The sequence below is a fragment of the Convolutriloba macropyga genome, chromosome 3, assembly GCF_964194025.1.
Source record: "Convolutriloba macropyga chromosome 3, txConMacr16.3, whole genome shotgun sequence".
NCBI lineage: Eukaryota > Metazoa > Xenacoelomorpha > Acoela > Convolutidae > Convolutriloba > Convolutriloba macropyga.
The window spans coordinates 34,622,906-34,647,232 of NC_134470.1; the positions used below are offsets into that span (position 1 = coordinate 34,622,906).

The window sequence follows — 24,327 nt, forward strand, 5'->3', positions numbered from 1 at the left end:
TTATTTCGTAGTCAAGATTTTTGTTACGACCATATGACGTCACCATTACTTCAAATCTACTTTTTGTTCATTCGTTCATGCAATTTAAATAAATTGCGTGTGTGACGTCATTTTTCACTCTTAGTGGAGCAGTTTTTTGTTCATTCGCGTGATTGTTGTTGTTCGAACTTGAATTACCTCACTCTCAAAAATGACTTCCTCACTCTGAAATTGATTTTTTCTTTACTTTAATTCAAAGACATAAGGTCAAGTGAGTGTATATCACTCTAATTGAAGGTTATTTAAAAGCATCTAATAGAAACAGCAATAAGTTCTATAGATTCATTATCAAAGTTTAACATCTCAGCCCCTAATGAAAAGATTAATTTTCATTTTTGGTCTGTCTTTTTAACTTTTTTGAGACTGCAGATCTACGAAGCTATTGCGGCTATTTTCTGGCAATCTGCCAGCTATGTTCTTATGCTTTGGATCAGCATGTAGCGAACGTTAGAAGTGTACCGGACGAATTCCCAAGATTCAACTGTTGACTCTTACATCGCAGCCCTAGGCACTCCCGAAAACTGCATGGCGAAGTCAGACAAAACGAAAAGCCCAATACCCGTAGAGGTATTTTGGGAAATGAGAACACAGAGTCCACCATTAGTTTGGGAGAGATGGGTCGCAATTTTCATTTGCCATCTTTGAAAAAGAAGGCATAAAGTTCATTATAATAACTGGGACAAAACTAACAGGAGGGGCCTACCAGCAAGACTCAGAGAAGAGGCAGCTGTTGGAGGAGGAACAGGTAGCCAACGAAAAGATCGAGATATCCGGAACCACATTTAGTTAATGGCGGAGAATGTGATACATTTACAGATATAGGCATGTTATGTAACGGTAGCCCTTGAGACGAAAGCTGATTTTGCCCACAGCTGAAGATAAAATCACTTTTGTGTCTATAGCCTCGGAAATGAAGGGCGAAAACTCTTGAACAGAAATTTCGCACATATTGATGTGATGGCCACACCACTCCACGAATTATTATCAGGAAAGAAGGTGTTTGAATATTTTTTATTCCTGTTTACGAGAACGGGAACTATGTTGCCATTTAGGCACACAAGAAGATGAACAAACGAGATTTTCATTAGCAACATATCGTAGATAAACATTCAAATAGAACTTTTAAAGAAGGCACTAAGTACGGAAGTTGCATTGGAATTAGCCTTACGTTCATGAACCAAGCAAATGAAACTAAGAACACAAAACTTTTTCGGAAACAAAGCTGATAACCACAAATAGATCTATGGAAGTATGCCAAATGGACCTGAAGAAAACAACCGTACATTCAGAAACCTATTCCCCAACAACGGAAAGGAATAAACTGAACCGGGCATTTGGAAGACACTGGACTGAAGAACACAAAATATCATGTGCATAGCTACAGGACCAAAGGAAACAAATGCACACTGTTGCACTAATGTGCGAGTATGTGCACAACCCAGCAACAAAACAGAGCAGAGGGCAACTCATGCAACAAATCAGGCAGTGAACAAAATCATCGACAACAGCCAACAGGTCCAAAGAAGCGTGGAACAAGAATTCGGGGCAGAAGACGAAGATGAGACCAGCAACATACTGGAATCAAGCGATATACTCGATTGTAAGAACGTTACAATCTCAGCAGATGGAGTTAAATTACAGGTCTTTCCAGCTGCAGCCAGCAACTCCCCACTAATTCTCAAGGATTGGGCACTAAGGGTACAAAAGAAAACCCACGCAAACAGGTGTGCACAAGACAAGTCCGAACAAACTTGCAGTCGTATGCAAATAACTCAGAGGACGTTATCGGCCACTGTAACTCGGCCTTGACAATGATTAATTGGACAACTTACCAAAGAAACATTCCTATTATATCATCCATAGCTGAACAAATTGCGTGACTCCGTTTATTTCTATCAGTTGCTTTCCAAATTTATTTTCAAACACTGAAAGAATTGTTATTTTAAAAAGCATTGTTAAATAAATTCCAAGCACAAGTTTTTCTTGTTCAGTAAACTTAGTTTCCTGTGCCAGTAAACCTACAGAGAGTAACAACTCCACGAAAATAGCTATTTTAACATAGCAGTTGCACCAGAAAAAGCCTGCATTTGCCTCTTGCTCGAAGGTTTGGGGGATTTACATATCGTCGACGGAAGCTTATGTATTGATGAGAAAGTGGCAATTCCAACATCTAGGACCAGGAATATGGTAGGCAAATCATTAAAAGCAGAAGCGTATAAACCGTGCCAAGAAATAGGTAAAGTCTAAAACCCTTAACAGCGAAACATACTTGAAGAAACAAAGCGTTAATTTCTTCCGGAGAAAATTTCTTCCTGTGCTCAAAAAATTGAAGAGAAACACATTAATGTGAATTTATGTTACTACGCAGTTACTCCTCGTATCCAGCAGCCCTCATAAATAACAGCCCTGACGGGACACATGTGGTAAACTTCATGAAAGACACAGCAAAATACAATGTTCCAAGTTGCATTCGCGAGAAGAAGGGTTCAGCATTCATAAGTAATCAATTCGTAGATCGTTTATTAAACAACATTCAAATAATATACACACCTATAGACCATGGGGCCATCGGTATATTAGAGCGGCAATAAGATCATATAAAGAAAAACAAGGATGTTTAAAATTAGGAAAACGACCGGTGTTCAACTTAAAAATTGTACCGCTGGATTTATTGACTACATGAGATTATCCACCCAAGGAACCATCGGCATGAGTACCTTAAGGTGATTTTAGAAACCGAACTCACCTTTATCAAATGTATCTAATAAAACGAATGCGAAAAATCTATTTGGGCATAATTTTAAAAAGTATTATTTGTTCTAAGTTCAACTGGGGAAGATAAATCACAACTGAGCAATGAGACAGAGACCATCAAGAATTCAGCAGTGATGCAGACACCAAAGACACACGAATAAAAGATCAGTGAATAGGAGGTCCTCATATACTCACTGATCTTTGTTACTGACCCAAAAAGCCTTATTCCGACGAAAGAAAAAGGAAACCAGTTAAAACCCCTACAGCAGTTAGAAATAGTCAGGAAAACATTAAAAAGAAATCGAACTAAGGAACGGCTTCAAGGATTCTACACATTCATGCCAAAACTGTAATCAAACCAACCAGCGAAAGTACTACACTGGTAAGACAGCCATGGAAAATACTACAAAAATTCAGAAACTCCGACCTAGCCAGAAAAAAGAAATCCGTAAAACGATTCAAACTTGTAGACTTAGTCCCGAGCAAACGACCAGGCAGTCCGCCAATAAAAGTGAGGAAGTACCCAATCGAAGCAAAACTGGCAAGGCAAATGGCTCCAGCATTAAAATCAGCTACAGAACAAAATAGCAGGACGATCAGGAATTCGCTAAACGACGCAAAATAGAAAAACACTTAAGGACATAAAGCAGAGTTACTGAAGCTATAGGATTTTAGTCTCCCGATGGACTATCAACCAGTAAGCCGCAATCAAGAAATAGCCACAAGGAGCTAGAACGACCCGAAGGAGAAGGAACTTAAGGAAGACACATTCCCGACAAAACTAGCTGACCAGAGATATCAGTCCAACAACAAAAGAAAGCAGATAGATGAAAGCGGAAAGCTAACTAGATGATGAAAATAAGAAAAATCGTACCGAAATACAGAATTACATTGGGTTCAATAGAACCGGGAGGGAACTCGAAAAGCTAACGCACCAATTGAATCGCAGGGTTTGTCAAACATTGTCAACGGGGCATTAGCGGGATTACGAGAACTTGCTAGAACAGTCAAATAAATTCGACCAGGAATTCCGACCATTTTCCGGACAACAAACGTCAACTGACTACGATTCGGATGCGTAGGCAAGCGAAGGATATTAGAACCTTAGAAAGAACAAAAACTCAAAACATTAGTGTCCAAGCACCTAATTTTACAAACTCGCATTAAACTATTTCATAAGCACTAGAGGCAGTAATCGTAAAAATTTGTACCAGTGAATTAGTAACTCAGCAAATTAGACTGGAATCAGACTATATATGATGTACCTAATTACCTTTAAACTTAGGTTGTTAAAAAGTCATTAGTATCAGCCTTGCGTATATATATTATTTATGCTGCACTTTGAACATTTGGTCGTTTGAACTAAATGAATTCAGGTCGTTGATCTTACGTTTTGGATCTGTGTGTAGCGAAGTTGAAATTATAGTACAAACGCGCTTGACGTATTCCGAAGATTCAATTACTGGTTCTCTTACTTAAATCGTAGCCCTAGTCTCTTCCGAGCGCCACCAACCCCTCCTCACTCTCATCCAACCCCGCCCACCCCTTCTCGTCATTACATCCATAATCACACACGGTTGCTCCCACCCGCCGAAGCCAACCGTGTTCGAGAGCAATTCACCCGACGTTAGTCGATTATGTTTTTACATGCAATAACTCAAATAGCTTTAAGATGTCATAAATTTAGGAGTACGAGAACTACAAATGACAATATGCATATTAAAATGCTTTTTTTGAAATGCGATCATTTTAAACATTCGCAGGTGGTTGACTCTGTTTTCGGCAATTTCCGATATTATGCCATGGAAGTAGAGTTGGAAGGCTGCGAGCTTATGCCATGATGGTAGTAGCTTGAAAACGAAGCGTAGTGGGAACTATGCATGAATCATAAACTATAGGGGAGGGGGTGAATTAAGAAGGGACAAGACATGCAATCCTATTTCCATTACTATATTGTTTCAGCTGGGTAATTTTGGGAGTGCTCGTGGTAGCCTTTCCTCTTGTTGTGAGTTTGACTTGTTTCCACATCTACCTGGTGATCACTGGGCGTACTACGAATGAGCAGGTCACTGGAAAGTTTGCTGCCGGACACAACCCATTTGACATGGGCTGCTGGAGTAACTGTTGTTCTGTGCTGTGCGGACCACAGTATCCTAGGTTAGCTGATAACCGTTGAGTTTATAACACCTTTGATTTGATCAGTTACCCAGAGGAGTTGTCGTCTACAGTTGAGCCGAGTTCTGCTCATTACAAGTAACTTTACTGTGGTGGCGCCCGAACTCCAATTGAAATTTAAATGTATCGGGGCCTGTACATTGGAGTGATTATAAACTATGTAGGAAAAGTGTATTTAGATGGAAAACAGTATGTTGAAGTTGGTCACGGATGACTTGTAACATTATTATATTGAGTCCTAACGTTTGGAAGGATTGCATTGTTTCGATCACCTAGTCTAAGTAACATGTTCAAGAAAAATCAAGTCGATCTTCACCACAGACAGTCTCCTCTCCGTCTAAATTGGCTTCTATGTTGAACAGCTTACCAGGTATTTCTCTCTCGAGTAAATGCCTAGAGAAGTTTTAATAGGCCCTGACCCCCTCCCACAGTGAGGCCAGTCTCTCTAAGCGTAACCAAAGGAACAAGCTGTTACCAAAGCGAACCACTTGTAAGTTTTTTTTACAGCGATTCACTCGACAATTAATTTGTCCAACCTGAAGTTTTAGAATTAAATTTAGAGTATGATAAATTGTTTACGGATTACGCTTAATACAAATGACCCCTACGGATCGTTTTCAGGCGCCTTTATGAGGCAGATAAACAAACACAGTTTATTAGTTTAATGCAGAGAAAAGGACTTACTCTGTGTCTAAAAAATTTCAAACAAAGCCGAAACATAATTCTTTGGAATTAAACAGCAGTATTCAGCTTAAAAATTTGATGCCCCCAATCAGCCAAAAATATAGTTTTATATGTCTAAAGAAACAATAGCATAGTTTCTAAGGAAATTTTTAGCAAAACTATATTTTTGGCTGATGCCCCCAATCAGCCAAAAATATAGTTTTATATGTCTAAAGAAACAATAGCATAGTTTCTAAGGAAATTTTTAGCTTGTTTTTCTTTCATTTTTCTTGACTTGACATGTTGTTCGTTTTTCTGATCCCATCAAAATCAATCAACTCTTTTTCTTCGATTGCTTTTTGCAGTTATTTGACATTGCATTCTTTTCGTATCGCTTTTTTCAGCAACTTTAGCAGTTCGTAGATATGAAGCTCTTATTTGCTGTAAATAATGTTCTGTTCGCGTATTTTTTAGTTGACTCAAATTGTTTCTTTAAGACTATTCTCAGCAATTTTTTTAATTTGTTATCAAAAGGCTGTAGGACGCTTTTTGTGGTCGACCCACACGCTAGGACTCCGTACTGTATGACTGGCTGTACAAATGTCTTATAAACTCTTATCATATCCTGTACTTTTAAGAAATTTCTCAAACGATAAAACAGTAGTGAACTGGATGATTCTTCTGGAAATAATTGCAATATTCGACAAAAAAGAGGCGGTGATCTAGAATGATGGTTAGATACTTGAAACTCATCACATTTTCTACTTTTTCCGCGTATAATGAAAAGACCTCTTCACTGGCGTTCATTTGTCTAAAAGACATTGTCTTTGTTTTTTGACATTTAGTGCTCTAGCCAATTTGTAAAACTGTTGAAAGCCAATTGGTGCTTGCTACCTAATGTTTTTCGTGTTCCCGTGGTTATTATAGCGGTATCGTCAGTAAAAATAATGAACAGCAGCGGTCCAAGGATGGAATCCTGCGGTATTACACACCACACTTCTCTGAATTTCGAAGTTTTTCCAGTAATTTTAATCATCTGTGCAGAAATGAAGCTATCATGCTCCAAGTTTTAACCCTTCAATCCACAGTCTGAACTTTTCTCTAAAAGAATGCGATGGTCGACTTTATCAAATGCTATTTTCGAGTCCAGTGAAGTAACCTGGATTTCATTTGCTCTATTTTGTTTTTACACTCTGATATCCTCTATCAAGGAAACACTTGCGGCGGTAGTGCTGTGGTTTGATCTGAACCGGAATTGGTTAACTTTTTGTATCTTGAATGTTGCTATATATTTTTTAAGTCTATCGAAAGTTTGCAATTCGAATATTTTGCCAATGATGGGTAACAATGTTATGGCTCTGTTTTTCTCTGGTGTGCTCTTGTCTCCTTCTTTATGGAGTGGTGTTATGGATGCTATTTTAAAAAACTTCCGAAAGTTTCCCTCCTCAAAACATTTGTTGAAAATCATCGTCAGAACCCGGCAAGCGCTTGCCGATACAGATTTGATAAAGAGGTAGTTCAAACTATAGCAATCGATGCTGTACTTTCTTTAGTCTTAGCAATAGCCGTAGTAACATCTTTATCAATTTTTCTGAAAAACATAAAATTGGTTTTGCTCTCTGTGTCGGTTTTGGCGAAGGAAAATTTTTTTGCTAAGTTAGCTCCTGTTGTAGAAAAAATGTTTCTGAGCTTATTAACATCTTCAACAGCGTTCTCTTCTACTGTTTTTAATTGCTCTCAAACGAAGTCTGTAGCAATAATATTAGTCCTGTCGTCTTATTTTCATGCGATTTTTTGTTTGACCAATTTTTCCTCTGACGCCTTTGACTTTTCAACCTCAAAAACGAGATAAACAGGTTGCGCCCAGCGGGCATTAACTGCTCTTAGAGCCTTTTAGGTCACTAGTCTTCAAGTGTGCGATTCACAGATTTTGGAGAAATACTTTTGGAGAATTATACTTTTGGTGCGAAGGGCGATTGACTCCCCCGCCCCCACTGTTGCCACACCATCAGCCCCGGGTGCACCCCCCTCCCCCCGCTGCGCTCACTTACGCCCCCACAATTAAGCTAAAGCTAGCCTCACTAAATGGTGCCTAGCTACTGACGAAGACAACCGCTCGCCGGTTGTTTGAGAGCAATTCGCCCTACGTTAGTCGGTAATGTTTTCATCCCAACTGATGACTATTTTAACAAACTGAGAAGATTTTGTCGTAATTGTTTTCCGCGTTTGAGTATGAGGGTATACAAGAGCCAAAGCATTTCTTTCCATCTGGTTAATTATCAGGGTCGATTCTGTCGATTTCTTCATGAAGTTACCATTTAGGTCCCCACACACGATATGCAGAGTACTGGGTGTTTTACTTATTTGTTCAATATACGAAGAAAGTTTTTCAAAGGTTTCTGCTTTTGTAGCATTAGGCTGAATGTATATACAAATCACTAAGTATGTTTTACCGCAGGTTTTAATCTCCAAACTAATAGCTTGCAGACTGTTTGTATCAACTGATGCAATTCTCTTCCTTGTCGCTTTTTTGTTGCTGTTTGATGCTCTTATCTCGACGAAGTTCTGTAGAGCAAAACAACTGCTTTCGAAGCTGTTTTTAACCAAGTTTCAGTGAGGCAGATTGCCACTGGCTCAACCTCGATTTGATTAATAAAAAATTTGTGTTCATCAAAAAGTTTTGTTAAAGAGCAAATGTTTTGAAAAAGTATCCACTCCTTTGCCGTTTTACCTGAAGTATTTGTTTTTTTAAAACCTCCATATGTTCTTTGGTCTGCGTTTTTAGCATTATGCCTTGATGGTTTTTATCAAGATCTCATCCTCAGAGCGCATTAATTTTTTAAAAATGAGAAAAAGCACATGCAAAAATTAAAGCTTCTTAGGAAATTGCAAGTGAATAAATAGGAAACAAAAATCTTTTTGAAAAGAATAAATACTTGATAGTTTTTTAGAGTGTTCCTAGTTGCTATATTTTTTAAGTCTATCGAAAGTTTGCAATTCGAATATTTTGCCAATGATGGGTAACAATGTTATGGCTGTTATTCTCTGGTGTGCTCTTGTCTCCTTCTTTATGGAGTGGTGTTATGGATGCTATTTTAAAAAACTTCCGAAAGTTTCCCTCCTCAAAACATTTGTTGAAAATCATCGTCAGAACCCGTGAAACGCTTGCCGATACAGATTTGATAAAGAGGTAGTTCAAATTATAGCAATCGATGCTGTACTTTCTTTAGTCTTAGCAATAGCCGCAGTAACATCTTTATCAATTTATCTGAAAAACAGAAAATTGGTTTTGCTCTCTGTGTCGGTTTTGGCGAAGGAAAATTTTTTGCTAAGTTAGCTCCTGTTGTAGAAAAAATGTTTCTGAGCTTATCAACATCTTCAACAGCGTTCTCTTCTACTGTTTTTAATTGCTCTCAAACGAAGTCTGTAGCAATAATATTAGTCCTGTCGTCTTATTTTCATGCAATTTTTTGTTTGACCAATTTTTCCGCCTTTGACTTTTCAACCTCAAAAACGAGATAAACAGGTTGCGCCCAGCGGGCACTAACTGCTCTTAGAGCCTTTCAGGTCACTAGTCTTCAAATGTGCGATTCACAGATTTTGGAGAAATACTTTTGGAGAATTATACTTTTGGTGCGAAGGGCGATTGACTCCCCCGCCCCCACTGTTGCCCCTCCCACTGTTGCCACACCATCAGCCCTCGGTGCACCCCCCTCCCCCCGCTGCGCTCACTTACGCCCCCTCAATTAAGCTAAAGCTAGCCTCACTAAATGGTGCCTAGCTACTGACGAAGACAACCGCTCGCCGGTTGTTTGAGAGCAATTCGCCCTACGTTAGTCGGTAATGTTTTCATCCCAACTGATGACTATTTTAACAAACTGAGAAGATTTTGTCGTAATTGTTTTCCGCGTTTGAGTATGAGGGTATACAAGAGCCAAAGCATTTCTTTCCATCTGGTTAATTATCAGGGTCGGTTCTGTCGATTTCTTCATGAAGTTACCATTTAGGTCCCCACACACGATATGCAGAGTACTGGGTGTTATACTTATTTGTTCAATATACGAAGAAAGTTTTTCAAAGGTTTCTGCTTTTGTAGCATTGGGCTGAATGTATATACAAATCACTAAGTATGTTTTACCGCAGGTTTTAATCTCCAAACTAATAGCTTGCAGACTGTTTGTATCAACTGATGCAATTCTCTTCTTGTCGCTTTTTTGTTGCTGTTTGATGCTCTTATCTCGACGAAGTTCTGTAGAGCAAAACAACTGCTTTTGAAGCTGTTTTTAACCAAATTTCAGTGAGGCAGATTGCCACTGGCTCAACCCCGATTTGATTAATAAAAAATTTGAGTTCATCAAAAAGTTTTGTTAAAGAGCGAATGTTTTGAAAAAGTATCCACTCCTTTGCCGTTTTACCTGAAGTATTTGTTTTTATAAAACCTCCATATGTTCTTTGGTCTGCGTTTTTAGCATTATGCCTTGATGGTTTTTATCAAGATCTCATCCTCAGAGCGCATTAATTTTTTAAAAATGAGAAAAAGCACATGCAAAAATTAAAGCTTCTTAGGAAATTGCAAGTGAATAAATAGGAAACAAAAATCTTTTTGAAAAGAATAAATACTTGATAGTTTTTTAGAGTGTTCCTAGTTGCTATATTTTTCAAGTCTATCGAAAGTTTGCAATTCGAATATTTTGCCAATGATGGGTAACAATGTTATGGCTGTTATTCTCTGGTGTGCTCTTGTCTCCTTCTTTATGGAGTGGTGTTATGGATGCTATTTTAAAAAACTTCCGAAAGTTTCCCTCCTCAAAACATTTGTTGAAAATCATCGTCAGAACCCGGGAAACGCTTGCCGATACAGATTTGATAAAGAGGTATTTCAAATTATAGCAATCGATGCTGTACTATCTTCAGTCTTAGCAATAGCCGCAGTAACATCTTTATATCAATTTTTCTGAAAAACATAAAATTGGTTTTGCTCTCTGTGTCGGTTTTGGCGAAGGAAAATTTTTTGCTAAGTTAGCTCCTGCTGTAGAAAAAATGTTTCTGAGCTTATCAACATCTTCAACAGCGTTCTCTTCTACTGTTTTTAATTGCTCTCAAACGAAGTCTGTAGCAATAATATTATTCCTGTCGTCTTATTTTCATGCGATTTTTTGTTTGACCAACTTTTCCTCTGACGCCTTTGACTTTTCAACCTCAAAAACGAGATAAACAGGTTGCGCCCAGTGGCGATTAACTGCTCTCAGAGCCTTTCAGGTCACTAGTCTTCAAGTGTGCGATTCACAGATTTTGGAGAAATACTTTTGGAGAATTATACTTTTGGTGGGAAGGGCGATTGACTCCCCCGCCCCCACTGTTGCCCCTCCCACTGTTGCCACGCCATCAGCCCCCGGTGCACCCCCCTCCCCCCGCTGCGCTCACTTACGCCTCCTCAATTAAGCTAAAGCTAGCCTCACTAAATGGTGCCTAGCTACTCACGAAGCCAACCGCTCGCCGGTTGTTTGAGACTAATTCGCCCTACGTTAGTCGGTAATGTTTTCATCCCAACTGATGACTATTTTAACAAACTGAGAAGATTTTGTCGTAATTGTTTTCCGCGTTGGAGTATGAGGGTATACAAGAGCCAAAGCATTTCTTTCCATCTGGTTAATTATCAGGGTCGATTCTGTCGATTTCTTCATGAAGTTACCATTCAGGTCCCCACACACGATATGCAGAGTACTGGGTGTTATACTTATTTGTTCAATATACGAAGAAAGTTTTTCAAAGGTTTCTGCTTTTGTAGCATTGGGCTGAATGTATATACAAATCACTAAGTGTTTTTTACCGCAGGTTTTAATCTCCAAACTAATAGCTTGCAGACTGTTTGTATCAACTGATGCAATTCTCTTCCTTGTCGCTTTTTTGTTGCTGTTTGATGCTCTTATCTCGACGAAGTTCTGTAGAGCAAAACAACTGCTTTCGAAGCTGTTTTTAACCAAGTTTCAGTGAGGCAGATTGCCACTGGCTCAACCTCGATTTGATTAATAAAAAATTTGTGTTCATCAAAAGTTTTTGTTAAAGACCGAATGTTTTGAAAAAGTATCAACTCCTTTGCCGTTTTACCTGAAGTGTTTGTTTTTTTAAAACCTCCATGTGTTCTTTGGTCTGCGTTTTTAGCATTATGCCTTGATGGTTTTTATCAGGATCTCATCCTCAGAGTGCATTAATTTTTTAAAAATGAGAAAAAGCACATGCAAAAATTAAAGCTTCTTAGGAAATTGCAAGTGAATAAATAGGAAACAAAAATCTTTTTGAAAAGAACAAATACTTGATAGTTTTTTCGAGTGTTCCTAGTTGCTTTAATAGCTCCGCGGAGATCGCTTTTTTCTAGGTTTCAACCATCCTTCCAACCTGTGCAGGTTGCGGCGATCGCAACTAGGTTGAGGCACCAGGGGAGATCACTGGTTGGATCGTAGAAGCCTAAAAAATGATTTTGTCAATATACAGCTAGATTAATTAATTTGTGCTCTGTTCCTACCAAATTTAATTATGTTCCCGTGAGAAGTCAATTTCTTTTATATCGGAGATAATGGAAAGTTTAATAAAATTAATCAAAGCAAATGTTAAGTTAGTGTACTAAGTTCATATAAGTTCGCCCTACTCTCTACTGAAGCAGTGGCGTTTGTTTTGCCGCGATGATTTTTCTTCGCTGTTGTCCAGCTCCTCAACTTCTTGTACTGTGAGGAACTTAGTTTTGTCGTTTCGATCTTGTACAAAATTGAAACAACAGAATTATTGGTGCTCGTAATCATGTCTCGTTTGTGTGCCTCGTTATGTATTTCCTGTTCACATTCAGGCAGCGATTCGTACTTGCAAATAATTAGCTCGTTCATAAAATTTGTTGTTTCGTAGACTCCTGTTTTTCTTGTACACCTCAATTTTGTCCTGGTAGAATATGAATTTACAGATAACAGTGCAAGTTGTTTTGACATTGTTATTGGGTAATAGGTGGCAAGCTTTTGTCCGTTTGTAATCTATTCTGATTCCAAGAAAATTTTGAAAATTATCTCGGATGTCGTCTACATTTTTCCTTGCCTCAAATGAGGCATTGAAAATAAGCACACAGTCTTTCCTGGAATACCGTTCCCGAGAACGTAGTTGATCGTTAATGTTTTTTTTGCTTTTCCTGTAATTCAGTAACTTGTTCTCGTTGTTCGGTTTTTGGGCCCTGAAAACGAACCTCCTTGGTTAATTCGCTCACCTTTTTAGAATTGCTACTCACGAGACTCTCATCGCAGTTTGAAGTTGTCTCTCCCTCTTTGAACAATCAAAATAAATTAGTTAGTTGCAATTATAGTCCTGTCTTTTTGATGCGATTTTTCGCTGGAGCGATTTTTTGTCTGACCCATTTGACCCACTAGACTAATTGGGCAATTCAACGAAACTGCTCGGGAGACATAAATCATTTAATTGGCCTCCAAATGACGAAGGCTTCCTCGAACTAAACTTATTGCGACCAAAAATTTTAAGACGAAGTTAAAGACGAAAATGAAGAAAACAATTTGAAACAACACAATACTCGTATTTTTTTTAATTATAAAATTGCGTAGCGGAGATTGTGCTAGACTTTGATAGGTTTGTCAGCTTAAAATCCTTTCTGATACGGTTCCAAAATTGAGCAAGATTAAAATTTTGTTTTAATTTTTTTAGAATATTTGACGCTTAGGTTTTTGTTAAAGGTATTTTGTTAGTAAAATTTTGAACGATTTTTAAATCTTAATAGTTGTATATGTTAACCTCTAATTTTGTTATTTGAAGCCCACTATTGAACTTCTTAGTCCCATTTAGGCTCCCCCGCTCGACTGAAGCAGGCTGCAATTGATTAGAGCTCCCTCTAATCGTTCGAGAGCAATTCTTCCGACGTTTAGTCGGTTATGTTTTGTATTGTCCAAATTAAGCTGGCAAAGTTTGTCAACCTAAAAGAAATGTTCTTAGATATAACTGAGCGTCTAAGGAAGTTTCAATTAAACCTGTTTTCCTGCTTCTCTGAGGAGTTCTGCCCGAAATTTGCAACTATTTGAAACTTCCCCGAGTTGTATTTTATACCACGCATTATACTTTTTTGCATATTTTTGGTCAAGATTGCTCATTGAGAATTTGTCTTCTCTTTTTCAATAGCTGTCAAAAGTTTGTAGCAATTATATTAATCCTGCTATTTTTCGCTTGACGATCTTTCCACTGACCCTTCTAACTTTTTCGTCCTCAAAAAGGGGATAAGCAGGTGAGGCACGGAGGGCATTAAGTGGCTGAGCAGCTCTCTCAGAGCCTTACACCTTAATAGTTTCTAAGTACGCAATTAACCAAAACTGTTTTGCGGAGACAATTTCATTGTGTGAAGGAGACTGTTCTTAATCTCCCCCCCCCCCCCCCCCACCCCCCAACACTCCCCCACCGTCCATCCTCCTCCTGGCTATTTGGACCACCTACTCGTTCGACGCTCGTCCAATCCTGCCTTCCATCGCTTGACCCCCCCCCCCCCCCCCTAATGCGAGCATCCGTAAACCCCAGCTCGCTACTACCGAAGCTAACCGTTCGTCAGTGGTGTGAGAGCAATTCGCCCGACATTAGTCGGTTATGTGTTTTTGTAACATTTTTCACCACTTCAGATGCTTTTATTTTCTTTAGCTATGCTGAGTTTACGTATGTGAATCGATCATCACTACAAGAGGCGCGAATAGCGTGGCAGAAAGCACCTCTGGAAGGCAAGCAACATTATGGAGCCGAAGCGACTAGCCCAGCAAACGTCGAGATTCAAATTTTGCCTGACCACCACAACAAACATTTGTCTCTTCTCAATTCTAAACATCACCACCCAATCATGATGCATTCACAACTAGCGAAAAATGGTGAGTATCAAAATTAATTTGCATGTTTAGGTTTTAGCAAGAGCTATATATAATTGTTTGTCTTTTGTTTAATAGCCGCAAAGCGATAGCTGAGGCTATTATTGGCCTTCTATTGGTTTTTTTTTTACAATTCAAAGTATTTGAATTGTATTGGGGAGCTGTCTTTTTAAGAGCTGTTCACACATTTTCATGATTTTTGAAGTCAAATTGGAGTAGTGATTTTGGTCAAGCCGGAACAGGAAATGGAGCGAAAAAGCGAGTGGTTTTGCGGCGTGAAATTTTTTTCGCTCCATTTTTAAAGAAGAGTGAGAAAACGGTGTTTGAACAACAATTCGCTTTCTCGCTAGTGGTTTTTTTGTTCACATGCGGTAATTTCAGTTTGATTTTAACTGTTTTTTGGATTGGATTTTTGCTAACTTGTTTTCCCAATCCATTCATAGATCATTATAGGCCTAGTTTTTTGTTTGTACCAAATTTTCATTTCTCGCTCGTGGCTTTTTGCTCACATGCGGCATTTTGACATTGATTTTCTGTTTTTTTATCTAAATTTTTTAGAAATGGTTTTCCCAATTCACTCATAGTCCGTTCTAGGTCTAGTTTTTTTGTTTACTCAATGAAAATTTTTTGAATTGTACGTCAGGACTTGTCCTGCTATGTTTTTTTATTCCGTCGTCTAGATTTTTGTTACGACCATATGACGTCACAATCTGCTTTTTGTTCTTTCGTTCATGCAGTTTCAACTGAATTGCGTGCGTGACGTCATTTTTCACTCTTAAGTGGAGCGAGTTTTTTTGTGTTTATTTGCGTGATTAAATTTTTGGTCACACGTGACTTACCTCACTCTCAAAAATGACTTCATCACTTTCGAATTGACTTTTTCTTTACTTTAACTCAAAGAGATAAGGTCAAGTGAGTGTATATCACTCTAATTGAAGTTTATTTAAGAGCCGCTAATAGAAGCAGCAATAAGTTATACAGATTCCTAATCAAAATTTCAAAATCTCCTTAAATTTCCTCAATAAGAAAAAGGGCAGCTGAAAACAGGCTACTGTAGGCCTAATGCTGTTCCGCTGCGATTACGCAGAAACCACAATTATTAATTATTATTATTATTAAATTTCCTTAATGAAAAGGCTATTTTTTAGTCTGACTTTTTAAATCTTTTCGACTGCAGATCTACAAAGCTATTGCGGCTATTTTCTGGCAATCTGCCAGCTATGTTTAAGAATTCTTTATTTGCTGAAGTAGATACTTTGATCAGTCCTGTGATGTATTTGTTGAAGTAGATACTCTGATCAGCCTTCTGATATTGGCATTTGTACAGTAGTTTTTGCTGTAAAATTTTTATGTTTCTCACATATTTCATGCAATTGGTGAAAAAAACCAAAGAGATGGGCATTTCGGGTGTTTAATTGCTCTTAAACGATGTTTGTGACAATTAATTAGTCTGCGGTCTTTTTTATGCAACTTTTTTTTGTCTGAAGCTTTTCATCCCCCCCCCCAAAAAAGAGATATAATCTGAACCCTTTGGATTTTAGACAGCCATGATAAGATGAATAAAACCCCTGGTATTGCTTCTTCGGTACGATATTAACGTAACAAATCCAAAACTATTAACTTAATAAAACTAAAAAATTCTAAAATAAGTAGAAATTAACTCTGAAAGTGGCGTTAAACCGTGTTAATTAGCAAAAAATGTCAAAGCTGCTGTTTCAAATAGTTTTGCTGGTTAGTAGATGTTCAACTAGCCCTCGTGTTGGTTCATGAAAATTTCAATATTGACTGAGCTGGTTTTCGGGCAGTACCCTTGATAATTATTAGTAATTATTTCTTTTATAATTGGTTAATTGCTGGTTTTGCTAAACAAGGTTAATAATCACAAAAATCTGCTGAACTTCTGCAAAATTATCAATCCGAAAGATTGAACTACTCTTGTCTCGCCATGAAAAAATAGGAGCATTATTGTCATTGAGAACATTTTGATTTATTTTGGCAATATGAAAAGTTTGCTCTGTTAGTTTCAAAAAAGTGAAATAAATTAAAACGTTCAACCACAATTACTCCTCCTTACTACTCCTCCTTACACAATTACTCCTCCTTACTTGAGAACAATTTTGAAAAAAAAATCACTTGGATTAATTATTTCTCCAAGTGATTTTTTTGTCTTGTTAATCCAAGTGACTTGGATTAACAAGCTGTCTCATGGTACCACTCACAACTCACCACAAATAAATATACCGAACATCTTTCTCTTCTCAATTTTTAATTGCTCTTGAACGAAGTTCATAGCCATTATTGTAAACGTGTTGATCTTTTTAATTGCTCTTCAACGAAGTTCATGGCAGTTATTTTAGACGTGTTGGTCTTATTTATTGCTTGACAATATAGCGCTTTTCTTCTAGAACACTCTTTAACTTTTTCACGGTTTCGTTGTTGCTCTCACTCCGAAGTAAAGCTTGTTGCTAAAATAAAATCAATTACAGTATAGCAAGAAGAAGGGCCTGATAGTCGAGTGGGCAGTGATTCTGGTCATGGAGCGGGAGGTCACTGGTTCTAATCCCGTCGTGGCAAACTATTCTTGCACCCTTTAAGAAAAATTAATCTAGGCTACAGCCCCTTAATTAAATTGCCTCGCCTGTCCAAGAACAATTCTTCCAACATTAGTCGGTTTATGTTTTTTATGCAAATTTTTCGCGTGACCATTTTGCGCTTATCTTCTAGAACATTCTTTGACATCTCAAGTGACTTCATGCTTTCGTTCTTCATTTTTGAGTGGTCTCTACTGCTCTCACTCTGAAGCAAAGCTTGTTGCTAAAATAATTTTGATTGCAGCGTAGCGAGAAGAAGGGCCTGATACCTGAGTGGGCAGTGCTTCTGATCAGGGAGCGGAAGGTCAATGGTCCGAATCCCGGCGTGGTAAACTATTTTTGCACCCTTAAAGAAAAATTCATCTAGGCTACAGCCCCTGAATTAAATTGCCTAGGCTGTCGTTGAAGAGCAATTCTTCCGACATTAGTGGGTTTATGTTTATTTACGCTCAAACGAAGTTCGAAACAATTATATTAATCTTGTGGTCTTTTTAGACGGTTTTTCGCGTGACCGAATTTTTGTCTGACCAATTTGACTTTTGGTTATCAAAAAACGGCATAAACAGATAACGCCTGGGGGCATTAAGGGCTCTTAGAGCTTTTCGGCTTACTAAAATCTAAGTTGCAGTTCAGCAAAACTGTTTAGGAGACATAAGTTCAAAAATTGAAGGGGGTTTCTTAGAGTTTGACCCCTACTTCACGCCCTCCCCACATGAGGCTCCTCCTAATCCCCCTGCATATCCTTCCACCTGTTAACATGCGCGCTCGACCCCGCTTCTCAACCCCCTCCCCCACGTGAGATACACCGCCGCGCTCACCCCACGACCCTTCAATTTAGCTAAAGCTAGCATCACTAAACAGTAGCTAGCTTCTGACAATGCCAACCGCTCGCCAGTCGTTTGAGAGCAATTTGCTCGGCGTTAGTTGGTGATGTTTTATTTTCACTGAGATATGGTTCGATGAGATCGAAAGCTATCTGAAGACTTTAAGTTCTTAAATTTTTTATCCAAAATTTTATAAGCGGCAGTTTGCTGCTTTTCTTTTACTTTGTGGTATAGTTTTTGAAGACATTAAGTAAAGGTCTTTTTACTGTAGTTCAAGGAAATGTCGACTGAGTGTATGTCACTAATTCGAGAATTAAGGTATTTGAGATTATTATATCCTTTTTTGTACCAGTTTTTGTTGCTTTGCCTGCTTTTGCTTGTCTCACATGTCAAGCAATATTTATATGCTGTTTTTCTCTCCTCATCTCCTGAATTTTTTGACAGGAAACCATGGCATTGGATAAGCCCGTTACTTAGTTTTGATTTACAGCGGTAATCTTTTGACTTTCAATAGTTCTCCATCTTCTGTTTTTTATTTGTAACGTTTTTTTTAACCTTCTGGCATAGTTTGGCTACTTTTCGGTGAGTTGATAAAAAGAAAAAGGGTCTATTTGACTTCGGGTAACTTTTATTCGCTTTTTTTGATTTTTACGTCAGAAAAAACTTCTCTTTCAAACCTAAGACAGCTGATCTCAGTTGCGGGTGCTTTTTGTTGTCAGTTAAATATTAATAAGTTTTCTGAAATCTAAGTTGGCATATAAAGAAGTGATTTTTTGGTGTGTCTATCTAGCACCCTAAAAACACTAAGATCTGAAGAGGCATCGCCCAAAAAAACCATTACTCACCAAGGGTGAAGCCAGTTTTTAGGTACTTTTGCTTTCTGTCGTCAATTTTTTGTCTGACAGATGACATCTGCATATAAAATGATCAATTTTTAAAGCGATGAGTCAAAATCAGGTTTCAATAGTAGATTTTCATTGATTAATAGCCGCGAAGCGATAGCGGCTGTTGTTAGGGACATCAGGTCATAAATTAATACAATTCTTTGAATTGTATTTTAGGACTTGTCCTGCTATGTTTTTTTTTAATTCGTCTTCTACGACCTGACTTCTTGGAATTGACGTTTAGTAACGTATACTGCCTTTCAGTTAAAATTTGTGGGCGTGACGTCATTTGTTCAGCTTTTAGGTCATTGCGTGGCTTACCTCGCTAAAAAATGACTTCTGAAATCACTTAATGAACTTTATGAATTTTATGAACATTTACTAGTTAAAGATCAATAGTGTGCATCCAAGTAGTGCCAAACGTAATTGCCCTAATTCTTGAGTATAGAGTCTTGAGTTTTTGATTTAGAATTTTAAATTTGAAAGAGCTCTATTAGAACTTCTTCCTCATAGAGCGTATGTGTTTGATAAAAAATGACAGTCCGAATCTAACCCAAAAAGTCTAGTGGACTATTAAAGGAATGGTGGTCAATCTGTCTATCCTATTTCTTTAGTTTTTTCAATTCCATGGAAGGCCACAAACGTCTATCGCGGCTATTTTCCGGCAATCCGCTGGCTACGTTTTTAATGAGTGCTAATTGTTTATTATCTCATTGAAAGATGATCCTTTTAATATAGCGGCAAAGCTGCAAGCTCAGCTTGGATATAATACCGTACTTGTGATTTTTTTCTGACGCCCATTCTTTGTTTTATTCACGCGGCAAGCATCTGAAGAAATTTTTTCCATTTTCTCAACACTCGTGCACTGCTTGTATACACGGGTATCATTAATAACACTGATCATAAAATGACTTTCCTTACTCGCACTAATATTAAGGTCACTTGAGTTTACTCTATATACCATTCAGAGTAAGCTAAGGACACCTATGTAATGAAAGCTGTTAATTGTAATAAACAGTGCGACGAAAAGCTAATTTATATTTCAAATGAAATTTGAAACTTGAAAAAATGGAATATAGATTGCATAGGCAACTCCACCAGCTCGATTTTTATCTTTTGGATTCGTTGTATTAAAGAAAATTTTGTGCTATCTCTTTGTTTAGTTTGTGTTCAGCGTTGTTCAAATCAAATAATGGTTCTAGACGTGTACCGTTTCACTGTCATGAGTGACCGGTAATAGTTTAGACCTAATCTTTGTCTTCATTTTTCTCGGCAGTCCCGATTTTTTGTCAAGCTCATTCTTTGAATCAGTGTCGAGAATCCTCGAAATTAAGTTTTTTCGAAACCTAATTTACTTCAGACAAGTTAAAAGGATATATTCGACGGAATGCATTAGAGCTAAGGCCCATTGTTCTTCGTCTGAACTGTACATAAGGAATCGCAACTGCCTGAATCTAGGTTATTAACATTGGTATCACATTTTATGCATTTTACGCCACGGAGTTCTAGGTTCGATCTTCATGTTCAGATTGCCTTTTTTGAGTAGGTCTACTTAACTATTTTTTGGCAATCTAAATGACTTTGATTCGGAGCTCTAAGCAGCTGAACCGAATTGCGCGCTCTAGTTTGCAGCCATTTAGTACAAAATTGAGCAGTTTCTTTGCTCAAGTAAAGTCAAATAGGTTGTCAAAAGTGAAGCCATTAATATTACCACACGGTTGTTATCGCCACCGAGAAGTTATCAAACTCCGAGGCGAAGCCCAGGTGTTAAGATAACTTCGAGGGCGATAACAACCTTGTGGTATTTTTTTAATCAACGCCTGTTGCGATCATGTTTGTTTATCAAACTGTTTCCATCATTAGACAACGAGTTTAGCACCACTCTTTTATCGCCACTGTTTACTTAGTAACAGTGGCGATAAAAGAGTGTGATAAACTCGTTGTCTAATGCTGAAGTGTTTTTCCAGTGTCGATCGGGCATTAAAATTTATTACACTGGCAGTGTATTTAACTGCTATTATCGCAAAAGGTGTTGATTAAACGATTTATTTGGCCTTTCAATTAAAAGTTGTCATTTTTTTTGCCTGCGTTGTCTGGTTTCTCAGTAATTTGTTGCATTCCAGGAATCTGATTTCATTTACTAGAATTTGTTTTGAATCAGTTTTTGTTTCGTTTGCTGATTCATAATTTGAGATCGATGTTACTTTCGTAAGTAATTCTGTAATAGCTTCTTGTTTCTTCAGGCGTGAGTAATGTCAACAGGACACCTGGCTCGAATCATGTGATGTTTGGAGAGAGGAATGCCGCGGCTGCAGTCGCAGGGGGAGTAGCAGCTGGTAACAAAGTGGTCAATTTGAATACAGTGGACGGGACAATGGGTGTGGCTGGTACCACAGGCAGCAACATCCCACAACAGCACAATTTCAGTTCCATATCAACAACTACCAATTCCACTGTAAGGGTGCACACTATTTTTGTTACCAGTCTCGGTTTTTGTTTCTAGTTACAAATTTATGTTAATGATCCCTATGTGTAGTCGGTTTTGATGCATTCCTGCGCATTGCCCTGTTCATCTGCTCTTGTTTTTTTTAGCAAAACAAAGGTCTCTACAGTTCCCTCGTTTTATTAACTTGAGAAATGGATTTTAGGGAGTGTCTGCTGCTGAAGTTTAAAGGTTGAAATTTAACGGGTTCTGAGAAAGCAATAGCCAACAGCTGACAGTGCCGTACAGAAAAAATAATTTCTGCATTTTGCACTTTAACCACGTTTTTTTACCTCATTATCAAAATATTACAGCATTGCCTGTGACAAACAAGTCTTGTTTTGGCAAACCTCTAAATATCGATATTGTTTATCGCTAACTGCTTTTATGTGCGTTCCGGCATTTGTTAATTGCGCTCAACCAAAGTTTTTAGTAATTGTTTGTGTCCTTCGTCGTTTTCATGTGATATTTCGCCGAATCAACTTTCGTCTGATTATTTGACTTCTCGTATTAGAAAAGGATTAGCTGGCAAACAGGAGAATTGTTTTTATGACGTCTGCCATATCATGAATTTAGCTAACAGATGAAAGGGGCTCTTAGCATGAACAAATGATCTTCGAGCCGACTTGTTCGAGGAAACCTTCTTCTGTCTTTGTCTCGAAAAGGTCAGCAAAAATAGTCTTCTAAAGCAGCACTGAAACGCTTGTTTAACTCATCAAGATAGGCTTCATTGCTGCGAGCACTTTTTTAGTCGAAAGATGAAATGTGAAAGAAAAACTTGAACGACTACATATTTTCGAATCAATCTGTTTCAACAAGCGTCGACAACAAACATCAAACGTCGACAACAAGCATAGCCTATAGAGATGACAAAAGTCCTGATCCTTATTAGTGCAGTTTTTTCTAACTTATTGAATTTTTTCATTTAATTACGGGATTTGCTTCCTTAAGTTGGTTTTAACAGCCGCTCTCTCGAAATTTTGTGTCCTCAGCCTATTGGGTAAAACTTCAGACATTTCAGAGATATTAGCCGAACTTTATTAATTGCTCTCGAATGAGAAGCACTGACTCGAAGAGGAATCTTGGTATTCTACAGGTTTTTACGACTCGGAGAGGAGTATTGGTATTCCACAGGTTTTTTAAGCAAGAGCAAGATTGTTCATGACTTGAATTTTGACTCCTTTCGTTTCGGTTTCGAACATTTACCTCTGTTTTTAACAGCCGCCTCAGCTTCTCAGCCTGCTATTATAGCGGTCCTATTTTTTTACAGTTCAAAGAATTTGAATTGTATTGGGGCGCTGTCTTTTTTTTTTAAGATCTGTTCACACATTTTCATGATTTTTGAGGTCAAATTGGAATAGTGATTTTGGTCACGCCGAAACCGGAAGTGGAGCGAAAAAGCGAGTGGTTTTGCGGCGTGAAATTTTTTTCGCTCCATTTTTAAAGAAGAGTGAGAAAACGGTGTTTGAACAACAATTCGCTTTCTCGCTAGTGGTTTTTTGTTCACATGCGGCAATTTCACTTTGATTTTTACTGTTTTTTGGATTTTTGGATTGGATTTTTTTCTAAATTGTTTTCCCAATCCATTCGTAGTTCATTGTAGGCCTAGTTTTTTGTGTGAACCAAATTTCCTCGCTAGTGGCTTTTTGTTCACATGCGGCATTTTGACATTGATTTTGCTTTTTTTTTATTGATTTTTTTTAAAATGGCTTTTCCAATTCACTCATAGTCCGTTCTGTGTCTAGTTGTTTGTTTAGTCAATAAAAATTATTTGAATTGTGCATCGGGACTTATCCTGCTATGTTTTTTAACATCGTCGAATAAAATTTTTCGCTTTACCTTAGATCACAGCTTGTTCAACATTTTTCGTGAAATCTTTTTGACTTCTCCAAGCTAGTTTCACTCTTCTCTTATTCTGCTAAAAGTGTTTTTAGACAGCAGTTGCTCAGCAAAGCAATTCAAAATGGACAGATTCAGTATCAAAATAGGAAATCAGAAATAGAAACAGGATAAAGCCCAATTTTAGATGCCCGTTAATCGAACTTTGTTCTTAGTTACCGTCTCAATGCTTATTGGTATTGATACTAGCTATACCCTGTGTGGTCTCACTACAAAACAGGAGTACGTTCAGCTCCAAAATGACCCCAAAATAATTTATTTAACTAGTTTTTTCTCTTCTTTCAATCGCAATCTTGGTTATGGGAAGCAACGGCGGGTATTTTCCGGCAATCTGCCGGGTACGTTTGATTGTTGAGTTTTATTTTCGATCACTGACTTCTGTTTTAGAACGTTGACTTCTGTTTTCGAACAATAGACTTTCATAGTTATTAGGTACTGCTGGCAATGTTACAGGTCGAAAGGCCATTTTGAGATGTTTTCTTCCCATAACAGTCCCTTTTCCCTATCAGCCTACCTACCCCCCCCCCCCCCAAAAAAACCTGTTTAGTGCACACCCCCACTTACCTATCCCTTAACTTATCTACCTCCCCCACCTAAACCCCGCCCTCACCTACCTAACCTCCCCCTTACATTCCTACCCCTTCCTCGCCTAGCTCCCCCTCCTACCCCCCCCCCCCCCCCCCCACCTACCTACCCCACCCGCACCTACCTACCCTCCCCCCATCTATCTACCCTCCCCTACATACCTACGCCTTCTCACTAAGCTACTCCCACCTACCTACCCCCCCCCCCCCCCCACCACCACCACCACCAACCCACATCCTACACCGTCAAACTAACAATTGCGTCTGCTTTTTGACAACACTATAGTTCTATTAGACAGTCAATTTTTTCTCTTTGATATTTCTGATTGAGAGATTATACTGCACTTCCAGTCGTTTCTGGTATTCTACCGGCTTTGATTTTATGCAGAGTTTTAGCTTTAGAGTTTTGCGCTTTTCTTCATTTTTGAGTGATTTCAATTGCTCTCACTCCGAAATAAGTTTGTTGTTTAAACAAAACCGATTGTTAGAATGACGATAACAAGGCCCTGATAGACAAGTAGTTAATACCTCAGCTGAGGTGACG

The 24,327-nt window shown here is 38.2% G+C and overlaps 1 protein-coding gene across 1 annotated transcript in view; it reads left to right on the plus strand.

Moving 5' to 3' along the window:
• Positions 1-24,327, plus strand: part of LOC142336160 (palmitoyltransferase ZDHHC8-like) — a 46,206-nt gene that overhangs the window by 21,549 nt on the left and 330 nt on the right. The window contains exons 5-7 of the mRNA XM_075384766.1: positions 4,756-4,950; positions 14,302-14,522; positions 21,062-21,273. Of these exons, the coding sequence (XP_075240881.1) occupies positions 4,756-4,950; positions 14,302-14,522; positions 21,062-21,273 (628 nt within the window). The remainder of the gene's footprint in view (positions 1-4,755; positions 4,951-14,301; positions 14,523-21,061; positions 21,274-24,327) is intronic.